Genomic DNA, 18,830 nt, shown 5'->3' with positions numbered 1-18,830 from the left:
CAAAACCTTTTGGAAAGAAGCCATCTTCAGTCTTCAACTATCACAAGAAATGCATAAACCACATCCTCAGAAGCTGCAAACACCCTAAACTGGTGTTTTGTTTCTGTTATCTTAGCAACGGCTAGTATGAACAGCAGGATATGTGCTCACAATGTGCACTCGTTATTTCTCACCATGACTCTGTAGTGAGCCTTTTGTTATAGGCAACCTTTCACCTTGCTCAAAATCTGATTATTCTGATAAAATATAAGAAAGCCAAGCACTCAAAGAAGTGTGACAAACAGAAAAGCACTTCACAGAACAGTTTCATTATCTGTAGTCTTCACTATCATAATTTCAGGGTTTCCGTAGCATTTAAAAATAGAAATGAAAACAAGCCTCTGCCTCTCGTGCCCCTCCCCAGCCCATAGGATAAGTAGCTTGAATCATTTATAGGGTGTGTGTATGACCACAGGAGCGGTGCCTTTGCGCAGAGAGAAATGACTGAGAACAAGAGTACAGAACAACTGAGCAAGCAGGGTGCCTGTGATAGTTCAGGGCTGACTGCAGCTCATGGCAGTTCTCTTCACATGCTCCAAACTCTTCTCCTTGGGGCTTGGTTCCACTGCAGCACAGCCCATACCAGCCCATGGTGCAACAGCAGTGACTTGGGTATCTTCACCAAAAAAAGAACAGCCATAGTGACTTTTGCTCCACTTAACCCCAGAACTCTGCAACAGCTGAGAATGGTTTGCTTCCATTTTTCTCAAAGTGGAATTTTGTCTCATCCAGGCAAACGCCACCTCTTCCCTCACTCTACCATCTTTTGTTGGAGGGCTACTCATATTCTACAATCTCAGTTCCTGCTTTTCTTCTTTTGGGGGAAAACGTTGACCCAAAGCAGTCCTGCTGCACTCACATTCCAGTGTTGCACTTTCACAGGAGAAAAAAATTGCAGACAGTGTGTCTTATTTTCAATGAGCCAAATTAACCAATTTCATAGAAAAAGATAAAAGAGCTGAGGATTACGGAGATTTTAAAGTGAGAAGTAAACACTTTTTCTTGTACATAAGGTGTGGACAGAGACCTGCAAGCCACTGAAAACAGCTCCAACTAACCTACGTGAGTGACAGCAGCAAAGCAGGAGCTGTATCTGCAGTAAAGGTGGCAGGGCTCTGCTTTTGTTTTCCCAACATTGCAGAGAGGAGAGAGAGAGATCCGGTGGATTTGCTGGTCATTCAGGGAGCATTTTAATCAGAACTGTTCCTGTTTACAAGGACTTGAAGTGTCACCACCAAAAATAGTTTAGACTTTCAGCATGAGCGAAATGCATAAAAAAACTATTGTGGAAAAAGAATGAGGAAAAGAAGGGGACATGGTTCCCCACTGCAACAGCCCAAGGAGAGAGCCATAAGTGGTTATTCAAACATCCAGGCAGAGATGGGAAACACGGACCTGAAGAACCAGAAGAGGGGATCCCCAGAAGAACTGAAAGCAGAGGGGCGTTGTGATCACACCAACTGCTGGAAAAGGGGCTGTGGGCAGAAGCAGAATTGTCTTTGTGTATTAGCATGGACTGGAAAGGAGCAGCAGCACGGAAGGCACAGCCACGTCGGGTCTGAATCCTAACAACAGGAGGAAGAAGAATCTTAGTGGAGTTCACAAAGCTGAGATAGGCAATATTCACATTTTAAAAAATGATTGTTCCAGTTGTTTTTGTTTGCATTTTACTAACATTTTTTGCGTGCATTTTCTTCAGTGTTTTCCCTTCCTTTTGTGGTTATGATACTATGCAACAGAAGCAGCATTTTAGCAGCTGAGTGAAATACCTCGTGCCTTAAAGAAGCAAGCAGCAAACTGGAGAGCACTTTAAGGAGACATGTATTAATGAATCAAGGAGTGACACAGTCAGAAATAAGTTCATTTTTTGTAAAATATGAGAGTAGGCTTCCAGGGTTCTACCCTTTAGACAGCAATAAAATGCAGCAAGGTGTTTTAAATATATATTCATTGGCACTTCTTAGTGATCTGTAAATATTCTTTGTAATCTTTTAAGCTTCACAGCTAGAAAAAGAGTGAAAAAAAACAACCGTCCACCATTTCAAAATGCCAGCAGTGTGCTGGAATGGCTTTAGAGAAGACGACAGGCTTCTGGACCTCGGTGAAATCCAGCACACATAACACTGCTAAAAATGAAAGCCAAAGTGTTCTTGGCACCTTTCCACCTGTAAGCATTCATTCATTTGAAAAATAGTATTCCTTAGAGAGGAGCAAGCTAGCAAAGAAAGGCAGAGTCACAGAAGGACAGCGCACAGTTTTCCACTTCCAACTGCACCCACAATTTCTGTGCACAGATCAGCACTAAAATAAATTTTGGATCAAGATCTGCCTGGCTCTAGGTGCTGCACGTAAAATTCTGCACCACGAGAATCAGAGTATTTCCAAAGCTGCAATTCGTTGGACACCAACAAGTAGGGATTAACAACCACATCGGAAATAATGAGCCTTGACAGATCTAGGGTTAAATACTTTAAAATTAGATCCTGCTGAAAGCTGAATCCTGTTGCTTAGCGACGGCTGCATGGGATGCTGCTGTCACTCCATGATGCTTCTCTGGGGAGTCAGCACTGCGCTCACAGAAGTGGGTTATGATTGGGTCAAGGTGACATCATGAAGCACGGCGGCAATATTTTTTTTAAGGTAGCTTGTAGCACCATCACATTCAGTACAATAGCTGTGTAGCCACTGAGAGGCTTAAAGAAACATCTGGCTTTTCTTTTGAAAGGGCTCTGCTCTACCAACACAGTACCTGCCTCAGGGAAGGGCTCACGGACCCCATGGAGACAGCAAGTTGTTCTGGCAAGCGTGCCATAGTCCAACACAACAGGTGGACTTTTAATCTTTTCCAATTACTCACAGCCAAAAGAAAAGAAAGATAAAATGCCTGTAATTTGTGGAGGTCAGGCTGTGCATATGGAGCATGGAATCCTCCACCAGCAGCTCAAAAAACACATGCACAAAGCTCAGAGAAAGGAAAATGCATCCTTCCAGAAAATGACTGAAAAATCTGGTTTGCTGATTTCATGTGAGCTTCTAAAGCTAAGAACCTGCTGGATCTTAGTGAGGAAATACCAAAATACTGATTTAATGAAATAAAAAATGTGTTGCTTCTGAGGTTGGGCTGGTAGGGTCCAACCTGAGTCCATAGGCAAGAAAATGCCCAAGTAATGAATCACCACCACTTTTTTAGGAATGAATGCAAAAATGGTGCATCCAGTCCAACTGATTGTGCTGCCTGTTAGGTCTTGGGCAGTCAAGAATCAATAGAAATGGAGATTATGACAACCATCGTATAAGCAAAGCTCAGCTGAACATTGCAGCTTTAATAAAAGTCAACTGTTCTTCTGCAGATGCTGAAAGAGCTCACAAGTACTTGGTTGAAGGTCATTCTGACAACTCAAAGTACGGTGACACCAAATGTGGCATCTCATAGGAGCAGAGGTGCTGAGGCCAGAAAGCTCTGAGGCCAGCTTGCAGAAAGCACTGGCATTCCTGAGGAGCATCCATAGATCTTACCAGCGTGTGTCAGCACGCTGAATGCAAACCAGGACTGAGCTGAAAGAACCAGAAGGGTGGCTACAAGAAATGCAGATCATGTCTTCCAAACGGAAAGCAAATGATCTTGGTTTGTTTAGTAGCTCAAGAGCCTAAGGAGGGGAATGATTGCTTTTGTACTGAGGCAATGAGAAAATAAGCACTCATGTTTAACGAAGCTCTTTAGACAAACACTGGCAGGGGATAGCTAATTATGTTAGCAGGAAACGGGCTGTAGCTGCGAGAGCAGGAAGCTTTCAGGAGAGCCTGCTTGAAGAACAGGGAGAACGAGAAACCCACTCCATCTGAAGACTGAAAACTTCAAGCACAGCTGATACTGCTGTCTTATCTCAGATGCAAGAACAACTCACAGCTCAAAACAGGAGTTTCTACATCCAGATACACTAGGGAGTGCTCACAACAACTTCGTTGGACTTTTACTGGTACTCCCATGCGGTTATCACAAAGTGTGCCAGATATTCGCTGCTACACACACACACACACACACACACACACACCCCACTCAAATTAAGAACACATACAGGTATACAGAAACTCAACATCTAAGAAAGTATCAGCATATTCTGCGTCAAATTTCGACAAGCATTGTCAAAAATAAATCCAATCTAAGAAGTCATTCCTGAACAAGTGTTCTTAATATCCAAGTGGCATACCTGGGTAATTGCTTTGGTGAATGCTTTGTTCCAGGAGCTGCAGCTCCACACAGAAGACAATTCCCAGCAAAGTTGTCACAGAGGAAAATGCTTTCTGACATTTAACAACAGGACTGTGAATGAAAACTGGATGTCATTAATATGTGATTCTTAGCTGTGATTTTGTCCAAGAAAAGTAATTTCTCTATGAACTACACTGAAGTGAATACTTACACAGTTCTGCTCCCACCTCCTGACTGCTCTGCTCCCCAGGCACTGGGAGGAGTTCATGCACATGTGCTCATCCAAGCAGCAGATCTGTCCCATTGGCAGGGTGCAAGCTGAGACAGGTGGAGAAGGGATGGGAGCATTTTGCTCCTGCTGCTGGAGGAGGGTGCTGCTACCAGTATGCCTTCCATAAGGCCTTATGGATAAAGATGCAACATAGACCCTGTTGACCACAGCTAAAAGGAAACACTGAAAGAGCATCAAGTGAGAACTATGAAGCTTTATCCAGGGATATGCTCTTACAATTATCCATCCTATACTGTGTTGCTGATCTCTAAGTGCTATACAAGCAGCTTAACTGCAGCAACACAGATAAAGAACAAAATAATCATAGATAATCATCAGAAAACCAAGTTTGTTTTTTTTTTTTTTTTTTTTTAAAACCAAAAAGCAAAATAGCAAGGTGAGATGTCTCACATAAGGACAGAAGATGTGCAGTAGCATTCCAGCAGTTTCCAAAATGTCAGAACATTCCTTGAGTTTCATTAAGTTCCAGCATTAATAGAATATACTTCAAATATTACAGCCAGTTATGGATGAACTTGCCTGCAAACAGATCCTCCTATGTGTTACCATACAGATTACTTCCACGTGCATGCAACATTCTTAACCAAGCAGAGACCTACAGCCAATTACATTTGCTTTTGGCTTTTTTTTCCAATCCAACCCACTCTTGTGGAGCAGATTTAAAGGAAAGCAGGGGACTCTCCAAGCACCCTTTGGGACTGATACCACCACCTGTAGATAAAGAGAGAACGCAGCACTTTGTTTTGCAATGCCATTTATTTTATAAAAGCCCCTTTGATCATCTGAATGAAAAATGTGGGCAGAAAAGTCACAAATGTTATAAAACAAAGTTTATTCTGCAATATTTTGTCATAATGAATTGCATCTCTTTGGTAAAAATAAACTTTATAAACATTTTAATTAACAGAGATTAGCATACAAAAAACTAAACTTCTGTAAATATTCTTTAAAACGGGTAAAGGACTAAAGTGGAGGAAAGAGGGTTAGAATTGGTCACCTACAGGCAAAATTATCCTAACCAAACCCAAGGACACTGCTTATGCTACATCAGAAACAAGCAAGAGGGAACATTTTAAAAACAACTCTGGTTCATTTGATCAGAAAGCATTCTTACAATTCACTTTTAAATAAATAATAGTTACAATGAATTGGCAATTATAAAATGTTTTATATCACTATATGGCAGCAACATAATACTTTTAATTATGCACTTTTTAGTTTGAAGAAATGTACACTTATAAAACAGACTTGGTAATGGCACTGGCAGTTAGTTGTGAAGAATGTGCTTTAAGATAGAATGGCAGGTGCAACATTTAAAATATTCTATGTCTTCTTTCCAATAAATATTTTGACTACACTGTTATTAACACGTGTGAGCGTAGTTTGCTTTAACCAAAGCTTTTCCTTTTCAGCCTAATGAGAAGCTGCAAACTAGGCGACCTCCATTTTAAAATTGGATCTTAAAACATTTGAGGCAAGTTTCACAAAAGCAATAATTTAGTATCTGGGTCTGAAAGACCAGCACAGGTTTGTACAGCATCCACATCACAATTCACCCAAAAGCAGAGCAGCCTCCCTTCCACACCAGTCCTGTGCACTTCTCCACTGTGTTTAAAGGAATGAAGGTGGTTCATTAATACTTCTGTTGCCTTTTAACTGCTGTTAAAGTATATTTGAGTCAACCATTGGCATGAACATTTTACATATGTCACTAAAGAAAACCAACCCACCAACAGTCAAAATAACTTTTAATTATACTCCATTTATACTATATACACCAGGGTCTTTAACTCAGGTGGCAAACAAACCCAAACCCCATTCTAGCTATGGAAGCGAAAGGAACCGCAACTATTCTGACCTTCAGTTCTCTCCTGCTGAGAGCTGTGAGGATGGATGCAGCTTTCACTGTTAGCTGCTCACCAGCACAGGTTTATTGCTTGTTGCATATGGTCATTAAATGCACTGGTAGCTTCCCAGTCCCACACGATCACCTGCTTCAGGGTGAGCCATGGCACAGCCATGCTCCTAGTTAAGTATTAACCCCCTCAGGTTTTATCCAAGGCCAAAAGAAGCTCAGAATCAAACCCAGCCATGGAGCTGATATTGGCACGTTTTCCCAAGTGACCGGACATTGATCTGGCTTTCCTTGGAAGCCAGAGAAGAGTTGCAACCAACTCCAGCATGAGCCGTATGGCACCCTTCTTCAACAGCACCCCACTGACGTCACGGCACCGAGCAAAACTCCTGACTGCTAACAGCATCTCTCTGTAGGTGAATCCTCATTTTCTGCATTGATGCAGACTCTGCCCTTTGCAGTATTCAGTCAAAACGCCAAAGCAAACTACGAGCAAAAAGTAATTCCGCTGAGCATTCACATCTGCACTTCCAAAAATCCTAAGAACCACTGCATTTATCTGCAACTTTCTTTCAAATAACCAATTTCTCCCCGCTATTCATCAGTAACATCCAATATCAGATCTATTGGCTAACGCACCACTTGTGATATCCAGAAGACATACACATCTGTACAAACATTGTCCTGTTACAGGTGTAGACTAATGGGTGTTAACACGAAGTAGGAATGCAGCAGAGTTCTTCCCTTTCAAGAAATAAAACAATTCATTCTTAAAACAGAAGTGATTGGGAAAAAAAAAAAAAAAAAGACATTTTCTAGTGTTTGTGCTTTAAAAAGAAAATTGGCTTTGAATTCCAAAACATGCTACAAAAGAACCTCAGATATTTCAGGCTTGATCCTACAGCCATGAAATCAGTGGGAGCACCACTATTGTCTTTAAGAGGCACTGAACCAGGCCCTTAGAGCAACAGACCCTCAGCAGCATGGCTGTATTCATATTTAAAGTAGACGTTTATGGCAGTACTCATGAAAAGATTGACAAATAAGAAAAAAAAATGATCTCTAAAAGGCCTCCAAAGGGCCAGAAAAGCATTCATTCCACTAAGGATGGTTACCTTTTGGCTGAACCCAGCACCGTTTTCAACCACCGAAACAGTGGATGCTGGTTTCCTACTTCTAATTCTTACTCAGCTTTGCCCAAGAACTGCTGGAAACAACAACGTGTTAGCTGAAAACTTTATGGCACATCACACTGCCCTTCAGAAACACGAAAGATGACCGCTTATATTGTCTAAGATTCTGAAACATACTTAAGGCATCCTTATTGTTACAGCACAGTTAAAACCCACTCTAACAGCACTGAGTACCCATTTTTGGGCAGAAAACCTTTCTTCTTTAAAAAATAAAACAATAAATCAAAGATCAGAAACCATCACTTATATAAATTAAAGAGGAAGAAATTCACTGTAACACTAATTTTTATTAATTTTTTTTTTTGGCCAAATGATGTGTGGGAACTCTACAGATTCTTTTATTGCAAAAATGAATTGTGAAGGAATTCCTTCCCAAAACAGAGAGCTACTACAGACATCCAACGGGCAAAGGCTCGCCTTGCTTGTTAGATGCACTGTACGTGGCAGGTCTAAAGGATTCACAGAACAGAAGGCACGCTGATCTGGGAAATAGAGTACGGACAGCCAGAAAACACAAATTGCTTTTCTGTGTTCAGTAATTCAAAAGGAAGCTATTTGGCTTTGTTTCAGGTTGGGGGTGAAATTTCTCTTGTCAGCGGTCATTCATGACCGAACCACCTAAAACCTCTACCTTACTTCCAATTTAACAGCACGAGCTGCTGTTCTTTATTCTGAGTCCATCTCTTCCACTGGGGAGCAAGGCAGCAGATGTGGCAGTGGGACAGCAGCAGAACTTCTGCTCATGCTCTCAGACACGTGGTCTGATTATCGGGTGGTGGTACGTGGAGCCTGGAGTTGGACTCAGTGATCCCTATTTTTCCCTTCCACCTCAAGATATTCCACAGTTGTACGATTCTACTACATGTTCAACAGTGGCAGTGATAAGAGGACATCAAGCTTGGAAAGCAGCTTTCACTGTAGGCTACACCCAAGATGTGTGCACATCTGTAACAAAATGATCCCTAGCCTCTGCCCCCCAGGACATTATGTCTTAAGATGGAAAAAACAACAACAAAACAACCAACAGGTTCAGGAACCTGACCTGCAGACAGCAGGCTGGCAGTGAGGGTACAAGCAGGAAAGAAAAATAAAGCAGAGGGTGGCACCCACCTCAGCTGCCCCTTGTCCACTCTGCCTGGGAGGGCTGTACTCCTTCCCTCTACCCCTACCTACAGCTTGCTGAGAGCACCTCCTGCAGTGGTGCAATTTTCAGACGCCGTACTGGATGGGCTGAAAACTGCAGCCACTGGGAGCTACCTCTGCAGCATTTCCACTGAAGAGTTAGAAGAGCAGAGAGGAGCACATGGGAGGAGGTAATTCAGGCCAGAACATTTCTTTTTTTCCTTCTTTCTTTCCTTTTCTTTTTTCTCCTCCTTTCTAAATCTTTACATGGAAGTCAGAGCCCTTAGGGCAAAATTCACATCTGCAGATGACGCCAGCAGAGATGTCAACATGAACCATAACATGCATCTGAGCAAACAACTCTGGAAAAAAGCAGAAAAACTATTAAAAAAAAAGGAAAAAAAGAAGGAAAAAAAGTGATCATTAAGAAGTATGCTTTCAGGTTTTCACAAGTCATGCATCTCTTCTAATCTGATTATTTTTTTTTTCTTTTTAGGCAGTGATTTAAAAATAAATGGCTAAATTACAGTTAGTGCCAAAAATAAAAAAGCAATGAGTCCTCTTATGGCTTTGATCTCCCTTGTGAAGGGTAAAAGTAGAAGAGTATTGCCACAATTAAAAAAAATATATGTATATATTCAACATTGACAAACATACTATTTTTTCCTTTGCTTGTGACTGTGGGTCTTTGCAGTACTTATTAAGGAACCCAAGCACGTTTGGATGCCAGCAAGGTGGAGCAGGGACCCCGCTGCTTCTTTCAGCTCCTCATCAATTTCTTGACACAACTCCTTCAGCGCTTTGTTGCTAGGCTGACTTTTCTCAGAGGTATCTACACAAGGTTGTGATGCATAGCCACTGTCTCCAAGAGGATCGTCTTCATAGTCAACGTCTGTATCCACTTCACTGTGAAATCCTTCACTGCCATCACTTCCAGCATGGCTGTTCTTGGAGATAAATTCATACACCTCATCAACAGAGGACAAGGAAGACACACTGGACCTAGATGCACAACGCTGCGAGCCCAAACTGCTAGCACTGTAATTATGATCCTCCTTCGGATCAATATTGGTGGCTGCAGAATCATTTTCTCGCAAGTTTATGGAACTGGAAGGATTAAACGCACTGCCATAACTCCTCTTCTTAGGTGTCTTCAGAGACTGAGGTTTCTCACCTATTAAAAATTAATTCCATCGGTAAGCATATATTCAGTAAGCATAAACTCAATCACTTTTGAAAAAACCCATGCTTTGGCTGCTGAGTGCAAAGAATAAGCTGGAAGCTAGCACTAGCAGAGAGCTAGAATTTCTTGTGCACATTTCCTGCCGTCCACAGAAGACAATGGTCTTCAGCTAATCACAGATAAAAGATGGAGACACAGAGAAGTAGTTAAGGGAATCTTCTTAGCATCTAGTACAGAAAGGGCAAGGGAAGAACTTTGCACAAAAAAAAAAAAAAGGAAAAAAGAAAAGGTGGTTCTCTAACGCTAGCAGAAAGAATGATAAAACAGATTTGCTTCTTGACTCTTCTTACTACTGGTGAGATCCACCACTTTAAAGAAAACATTTAGCCACAAGGTAAAGGAAAAACCAGTAAAATGGCTTATGCTTACAGTCTAGCATCCCTTGTTCAATTGAAGTATTCAACAGCATCATCGCAGTAGCAGCATCAATATCAGATTCTGCAAAGGAAAAGCAGCAAAATGTTACAACTTGGGAAGGACTGACAAAATTAGGTCTTTAGAACACATGAAAAATAAAAATATATCTGCAGACATTGGTCTACTATGAAGAACAACAAAAAAATGTGTCAGGATTCAGACCCAGCATGATTCTAATATGGTAAAAAAAAATTAAGGCACAGTGATCCAGAGTGGCACTGTATGAGCAACGTGGCTACAGAATGGCCATGTATCTCAAATATGATAACTCTACTAATGCTAAACTCTTGCTGAATTCTTACTTAACTGAATTCACATAACCACATCTGAAGCCAAGAAACAGCAACATTAATCAGATGCTCAAGATGATGATATTACAAACAAAAGCCACTTGTTGATAAAGAAAGATAACGCGTATGGCAAAACAGGGCACCTAGTCAGCTTCATACCCTCATCCTCTGAATGAACGCACAAGACTGGAGAATGCTGTTAAACACAGCACTAATTCAGCACACATTTTCTGCTTCCTATTACCTCAGCACAAAGTGCCCTCTTCACAGGATTTTTCACACTAGGAACATGTAAAATGGAGCAAATAGAGAAGACAAAAAGGGAAAAAGAACAGAACTGCTCCATCTAGAAGATACAGAGATATGCATAAGAAATAGGCAATTGAAAAAGATTCAGATGAACAGCAGTGATTTAGTTATGGTGACAAACTACTTGTAAGATGCTGTCCTTTGCTGCACTGAATGGATTACAAGCAGAGAAGTGGGGCTGGAAGACAACATCCTGGAAAGTGCCAGCATTAAGTGGTCTCTGCATCCTGCTCAGCTGCTGCTGAAGTGAAACATCAGCAATCCCATTTGCAGTCCATCCCCCACTCCACTACATGCATTAGCTGTGTTACCAAACTTCAGTAGGACTGAATTTTGGGAGGGAGACTGCAGAATTGCCAATTTGATTTCCTTACCCTACACAGCTTTTGATAGCCTCACTCCACTCAATGGGAAACTTGAAGAACACCATGTTGGCTTTTATTAACACAGAAAGTGAATGAGCTGCTGCTTCCAACACAGGTTGTAAGACATACACCTTCCCCATTATTTTCTATCATTTTAAAATCAATATACTTAAAGGTCTTGTTCCACTGCACTTGCAAGATGTTTTTATCTCTGATTTAGCAGTAACGGAGCAACTGAACTGACAAGTCATAATTCACCATTTATGGTGCAACTGACAAAAAGAAGTAAAATCTTCAACAGTTACTTTCTTTCACTTTCCATAATCAGACAATGAGATAGTCTGACTCCTTGCCTGCCATCAGACTCCTTCCAACAAACAGTGTTGGTACAGAAACACCACCCTGACACACTGACAAGTAATGGGAGGCACTAATGAAACACTACAACCTGCAAGTGGTGTTTCTGAATCACAGAATTATTAAGGCTGGAAAAGATCTCTAAGATCATCACATCCAACCCCAACCCGCTCCCACCATGCTCACCAATCCCTATCCCTCATTGCCACATCCCCACAGTTCTTGAACACCTCCAGGGACTTTGACTTCACCACCTCTTTGAGCAGCCTGTGCCACTGCATCACTGCTCTTTCGGAGAAAAAGTGTTTCCTAATATCCAACCCAAAACTTCCCTGGCACAATTCAAGGCCATCATCTCTCACTAGTTTCCTGGGAGCAGAGGCTGATCCCAGCCTTGCCACAATCTTCTTTCAGACAGTTGTAGAGAGTGGTAAGGTTTCCCCTGAGCATCCTGCTCCCCAGACTGAACACTCCCAGTTCCCTCAGCTGCGCCCCCATCAGACTTGTGCTCCAGACCCTTCACGGTTTTGTTGCCCTTTTTTGAGGACACTCCAGGGCCTCAGGGCCTTCTTGTAGTGAGGGGCCCAAAACCAAACACAATGCTTGTGGTGTGGTCTCACCAGAGCTGAATACAGAGGGTCAATCACCTCCCTGGTCACGCTGACTGCACTATACATTCTGCATGCTAGCACCCCCAAAGAAAAAGGAGGGAGTTGTGCAGCAACTTCATTCATCTTGAAGAATTACCAGTGCTCCTCGTCACCATCATAATGTCTTGGCTTCTCTGGCAATTACTCTGCTTGAGCAATTATTTCTCAAATCTGTCTTCGGACTCACCAGCAAAATCACTGAGAGAGACCTCTTGTATGCTGTGTAGAGCCCTGAGCATCCTAGGCCTGCTCAAGCAAACACATTCCTCCTTCGGTACTGCATGAAAGCAAGCAGGGGACATCCACCAGCTCTGCAGCAGAACAGGGTGCTTCCTTACCACCAAAGCACAGCCAGAACCCCTACATCAATGTGGTCACTATCACCTGTGGGACAGGCTCTGCCTTTAAAGCCTTGGCTCTGCTGCCCAAGCAGTGCTTCTGCTTTGTGGCTGAAGACTAAAAGCAGCCTCTCACCTCAGCAGAACTGGGCGTCCTGTTGCTGCAGCCCTGCTTTGTTGATGGCATTTTATTATCCTTCTGAAAGAGCTCTAACAACAACACAACAACAAATTAACCAACACACACTTTTTCTTGGAATCAGCTGTTTAACATTTGAGCACGATTCACCTCCCAGCACTCCAGCACTTTATTTTGACGAGGACAAACCGTCAGTGGATTTATCTTTATTAGTGAGGTAGAAGACCTGCTTCTAAAGAAATGTGGTGATATCCCAGTATGCTGCCTAGCTCCTTTCTGGTGCGAAGGAGCAATACAATGTTGTAAAACAAGGAAAACTGTACAAGCACATATGGGAAAATGAAGTAATCATCTCCTGCCCAGCAGCTGTTGCTACTTCTATTTGCATTTGTCTATCAGTGAAAAACAGATTTCCATCTTAAATTCACCTTTTTTTTTTTTTTCTTTTTTTTTTTTTTTTTTTTTAAATCTTATTCTGGTGTGCTGTTCTTCCTCATGGAGAGTGAAAGCATGGCCAACTCCTCAAACCTTTAAAATCTATAAGAGTAGGTAGATACCAGCGGGCTGAGGAAGAGGATATCAGGAAGACAGCAACACTGCATTCAGCAAGAATTCCCTGAAAATAAACAGTAAAACAACCCAAGGGATGCAGAGGTGAGCACACCAGCTAGTTACAGATGTAAATTACACACAGCCCTGAGTTCTGCTTCAAACCATATTTCAGCAGGAAGCTGCTCCTCCCAAAGCTTCAGCAAGGCACCTTCACCTGCAGGTGTCCACACTAAAAAACAACTCATTCCTTCTTAGGAGCAGCCTCCTTTGGTTTTGTCTGTGCTGCAAAAGTGGCTACATGGACATCCCCTACTTAGCTTGCATGCTGCTGCTGGTGTGGCTGTGACAAGGGGTGCAATTCTGCAGCTGCCAAGAAAGACTGTACTGAACAATGCTACATCACCTCAAGTCCTAGTGCTGCCTACTGCACAGGCAACCAAGAGGGGTGGGCATGTCATGGAACATCCTTCAGACATCTGCAGTCACCTGCACTTAATGTGATAGATGGGGAAATGGATTGTACTATGGAGTTCTAGCTATGGCCAGAAGAGATCATAGAATCATCATAGGATCCATTTAGCTTGGAGAAAATCTTCAAAATCACCAAGCCCAACCATCAGCCTAACCTACTGAGTCCCATCACTAAACTATGTGCCTTCATGCCACGTCCTCACATCTGTTAAGCACCTCCACAGACAGGGACTCCAGCACTTTACTTGGGCAGCCTGTTCCAGTGCTTGACTATCCTTTAGGTAAAAACTATCCTTTAGGCAAAGAAATTATTTCTATTGTTCAACCTAAACCTCCCCTGGCACAACTTGAGGCCATTGCCTCAATCCTATCACTTGCCACTTGAGAGAAGAGACTGACCCCCATCTTGCCACAACCTCCTTTCAGGCAGGTGTAGAGGGCAATGAGCTCTCCCCTCAACCTTCTCTTCTCCAAACTAAACTGCTCCAATTCCCTCAGCCACTCCTCACACGTTTTGTTTTCCAGTTCCCTCACCTGCTTGGTTGCTTTTTTCTGAATGTGCAACTCAGAGTCTTATAGTGAGAGGTCCAAACCAAACACAGTACTCTAAAGTGAGGCCTCACCAGTTAAGTTCAGAGTGAAGGTCACTTCCCTTGTCCTGCTGGCCATGGTATTCCTGATGCAGGTCAGGAACCACTGGCCTTCTTGCCCACCCGGGGACACTGCTGGCTCACGTTCAGCCACCATTAACCAGCATCCCCAGGTCCCTTTCTGCCAGGCTGCTTGCCAGGGCACTCTTCTTTGAGCCTACACTCAATCCCCTCAACCAGACTGCTGATAAAAATATTAAACAAAACTAGCTCCAAGCCAGAGCCCTGGGGAATGCTGGTAGTGACTAGCCACCAAATGGGTTGAGTTCCATCCGGCATGACTCTGCTGAGCCCAGCCATCCAGACAGATTGCTTTCCACAGTCATATCCCCAGCACAACTCAGTCCAATCCAACCTTCCTGTCCCAAGCTTTGGTGACAGTGGTTAAAATAATAACTAGACAACGTAAACTCTTGCAGTTGTGGATGCAACTGTTGTGGTTTCTTCCTATACCTCCTGCATGACTTGTGCAGTTGCGAACACACAGGCATAAACTTGGTTACAGAGCAGCACAGGTACTGAGGAATCAAGAACTACGTGTCAAGTCAGTTTGTTAAACCCATTCTGTTCTTTTCTTCTGAGGACTAAAGGGAACATTTTGCATTTTTTAAGGTGATGCCTTAACTAAACAGATATCATACATCTATTCTGTTCATCAGCAAGTTTAGATATTTCTACACAGCTACACTGGCAACAATATCAACTTGTGCTTAATTTTTTTAGCAAATGGGTGAAGTGCCATCTGTGCAGCACTCTTCTGACTCGTTCCTCATTCCCTTGTAGTTACTGCCCAGCCACCTATACCAAACACCCAACTTTTAGGCACTACTGTGGCTACATACCACATACAACAAAAATTTGCTGCCTTTCTGTCTCAGTTTTGTGGTAACCAATAAAAACCTCAAACTGACAGACAGTCCCCAGTGTAGAGATGCAGAGCTTCCAAACTGGTTTTCTACAGAACTACTCAGTCTTAAAGTAGGTTATATTTGATGTGTCTGCTAAATGCTTTGCTGGAAAATAACAAGACTTCTTTTACAGTTTGAAACCAATCTTATAGATTTATGCTTAATACACACGTCACTAATATAATAAGCATGCATTCTATTAAATGAGTTTTGTGTTCTTTTGTAACCTAGCAGACCCTCCAGAAAAGGCCTATATAAAAAATAAATCCAAATCACCTGAGGTTTAGAATACACCTGTGACTAGCAAAAGCAGCACAGCAGAAGGAAAGAAAATTCATAGTTACCTTTGAGAGATCGGCCATTATTCTGTTTAAGTACTGAAGATAAGTAGTGAGGAGAAGATGACCTACTGGAAAGAAATTCAACAAGTCAAACGAAACCTCAATTAACCAAATAATGTATACAAAGTGTATTAGACACAATATTATCATCATAGAAAAATTAGAACACCCAAAAGACACCACAGTTTGGCTGATAAACCAAACAGGCAGCAATTTCTATTGCCTCAGTGGAGTACTGGACACATTGATTATTACACATTGTTTATATAACACAGTGAAGCATCAACAGCATTTGGGAAACACCACACACAGAGGAGAAGCCTTGCTGGCAATGCAGACTTCACTTACTGAAATGTACCTTTGCTTGATCCTACATGTGAGCAAAATGGTACCTAATGCAGAGACACTCAGAATCTGGGAGAAGCAGCACTGGTAAGAACCAGTTGTGTTTGTTTCTTTTGCAAATGATGAAAGATTAGCAAAAACAGAAGATGCTTTGTGCAAAAAGCTGGGGAAGGACAAGAGCAATCTGCTGATTCCCAAGTCATCTGAAGCTGGGCTGCTCTGTGGATGACATCTGCATTTTGCATTACCTTAGCAGCTTCCATCTGGCAAAGTACCACTTAATACACTGCAGAATACAAGTTGTGCTATACACCCAACCCTAATTATTCCCTTCATTACAAATGCACTGTCAAACAAATAAATAGAACAGTAACAATACACAACTTTTAAAATGGCATGAATCACAGCAATAAAATTTTTTAAACTTCTTTTACCTGTACAGTAATTGGGCAATAAAGAGACCAGTCCAATCTATAAAAGCTACCTCACAAGATTAATAGAATAATTTTATCATTAAGGCATGTTTACATCTTATACTGGTTCTTAAAAATAAAGCTGCCTAGCAAAGATATCTCCTCCTCTCCACTTCCCTCCCCCCAGCACAAAGCTGCTAAGTATTTAATCATATAGACTTGTAATTATTGGTCTAGTTCATTAAATAAAACCAAACCAACTGCATCAATTATTAAAATACCCTTTTAAAACTAGAATATTCCTTCTTTAAGCTGAATCGTGCTGCTGTGGCTGCAAACTCCTTTCCCATCCTGCATCAGCTGCTATGAGGGATGCCCTTCAGTGCTGCTGCTGCCCAGATTTGCCATCACCACCGTGCCCAATCTCAGCTTGTCAATGGTGATGGCTCCAAAGGTTGGTGCAGTGCAGACTGCTAAAGACAAGGAGAAAGGTGCACAAACTGAAAAGCAAGGTGACTTGAAACGCATCATCTGAGACAAATAAAGAGTTCCTGCTGTGCTGCAGCTTGCCTGGCACTGGAAACCAAAGTTCCTGAAAAGGACAGCAATATTTAGCATCTCCCAGTGAAGTAGGCACAGGAAGAAAGATTCAGCATAGCTGAGTGCAAACGCACACAAAAGCCAAGTTTGCTGCTGGTATGTTTTCTTGTGGGGGCGATGGAGTGCAAAGGGAACAGATCCAAAAACAGAATTGAAAAAAATCACAGGGTGAGCAGTGGACTCAACCTAACATGGGTCACTCCACAGTCTGCAGGTAAAGTGCACAAATAGATGCTGAACTTCTTCATCTTTTCGTTCAAGCCCAGACCCTTCAAGATGCACTTAGACCTTCCCCACAATAAATGAACGCTTAGTATTAAGACAGCCTATGCGTATGCACAAGGCATTTGTGAGATGAGGGCTGTGGAGACTGCCAGAATCAGGTGCTAAGAACAGAATGCAGCCAGGCAACCTGCACCAACCTGCTGAACAACCTGCACAGAAATAAAATGCATCTCTGATGCTCATCACCTACTACAATACAATTCAGTTTGCTAGACACAAATTACAGCTTCGGAAAGCTTCTGATCAAAGCGACACTTTAAACTGTATTTCACAATGCTGCTGAGTTACAGGTGAACACAGTCAAAAAAAAATTACAAACAGAAGCCCACCCACTGAAAAATTCAGGTATCGCCCTGGAGTTAAGTTTGGATGGTTCAGTCCAGCAGTACCTCTGGGCTTACTCTTTCCCTCTACACACAGGGCAGTGCCTTGTGGCCCTTCCTCAGAATTAAGCCACAATTTAAATCTCAATTCAAGAATTTTTAAGCACTGAAGAGAGAAGAAAAATACATATGTTTTTCTGCCTATGAGTGAAAGTCTTAGAAATGTATTTTTAGTAGTAATTTTTAAAAAAGCTACAATTAGGGAGAAGTTGAGCATCTTAAACTGCTGTTTCTATCTTACTATTCTTACAGATACAAGCACTATAAAACTCTTCATATTTTGAAGTCAGTGGGAGTTTTGCCACGTGCCTGTATTTCCTTGTAATTGCAACTGTTGGCAAGTGTCACTAATCCTTCAATGAAGGCAACCAGTTACCAAAACCAGCAGCTTCAAACTGAATCTTGGTCCTGCAGGCACTTCAGAATACTTCCCTACACCTAACTTGACTGCACTGTATTTATACAAACAAAATTAATCATGTTAAGGCTAGTGTCATCAGACTGACTGAAGAACTTGGAGAAACTGAAAAACATAACTGGACAAGGCTCTGAAGAACCTGCCCTGGCCCGGGTCTGACTCCTTCCCTGCCCCTTTGGCACACAGACAACACCCTGAGGTCCTGTTTCATCTGCACCACTCCTACAGCTACAGCTCACACAGGGTGTGGGATCCCAAGGTCAATGTCCTGTGAGACTCTTAGAAAGTTCTGCTAAATATTCAGTATCGGTTTCACAGATTGTGTCTGCAATCCCAGTTCCTCCTGGTTGTTAAGGAAACTCCTTGCAGTAAGGCAAGGCATAGGGCAATGTACAGACATCATAATTACCTCTTATCTCACCCCAATTGTTCGCCAATCTAGATAAACCAGCCACATGCCTACCTAACTCCTGATCCCACAGCAGCTGTGCATTCCTAGCTACTTTCCATCCTCCTACTCTGTGCCACCTCTAAGCGCTCACTCTGACTGATGTTCCTCTTCCTGTACCAGCAACACACTATGATGTTTACTTGAAACTCTCCAAAATTTATTGCCTAATCTTAAAATGTATCAGATGAGGAAGC

General features: G+C 42.2%; 1 protein-coding gene across 14 annotated transcripts in view; it reads right to left on the bottom strand.

The window, feature by feature from the left end:
* Positions 1 to 5,278: 5,278 nt before the first annotated feature.
* Positions 5,279 to 18,830, bottom strand: part of FOXN2 (forkhead box N2) — a 96,672-nt gene continuing 83,120 nt past the window's right edge. For 13 of the 14 annotated variants that reach the window (XM_042826242.1, XM_042826232.1, XM_042826223.1 and 10 more), the window contains 3 exons: positions 15,745 to 15,809; positions 10,324 to 10,392; positions 5,279 to 9,885 (listed from right to left, as the gene is read on the bottom strand). In XM_042826242.1, coding sequence (XP_042682176.1) covers positions 9,368 to 9,885; positions 10,324 to 10,392; positions 15,745 to 15,809 — 652 coding nt within the window. In that variant the 3' untranslated portion in view covers positions 5,279 to 9,367. The remainder of the gene's footprint in view (positions 9,886 to 10,323; positions 10,393 to 15,744; positions 15,810 to 18,830) is intronic. The other variant, XM_042826323.1, reaches the window with a different exon arrangement.

The sequence above is a fragment of the Centrocercus urophasianus genome, unplaced genomic scaffold (genome assembly GCF_019232065.1).
Source record: "Centrocercus urophasianus isolate 14NV4802_14NV808 unplaced genomic scaffold, USGS_Curo_1.0 seq_10, whole genome shotgun sequence".
Lineage (NCBI taxonomy): Eukaryota > Metazoa > Chordata > Aves > Galliformes > Phasianidae > Centrocercus > Centrocercus urophasianus.
This window is presented reverse-complemented; position numbering and strand designations above follow the sequence as displayed.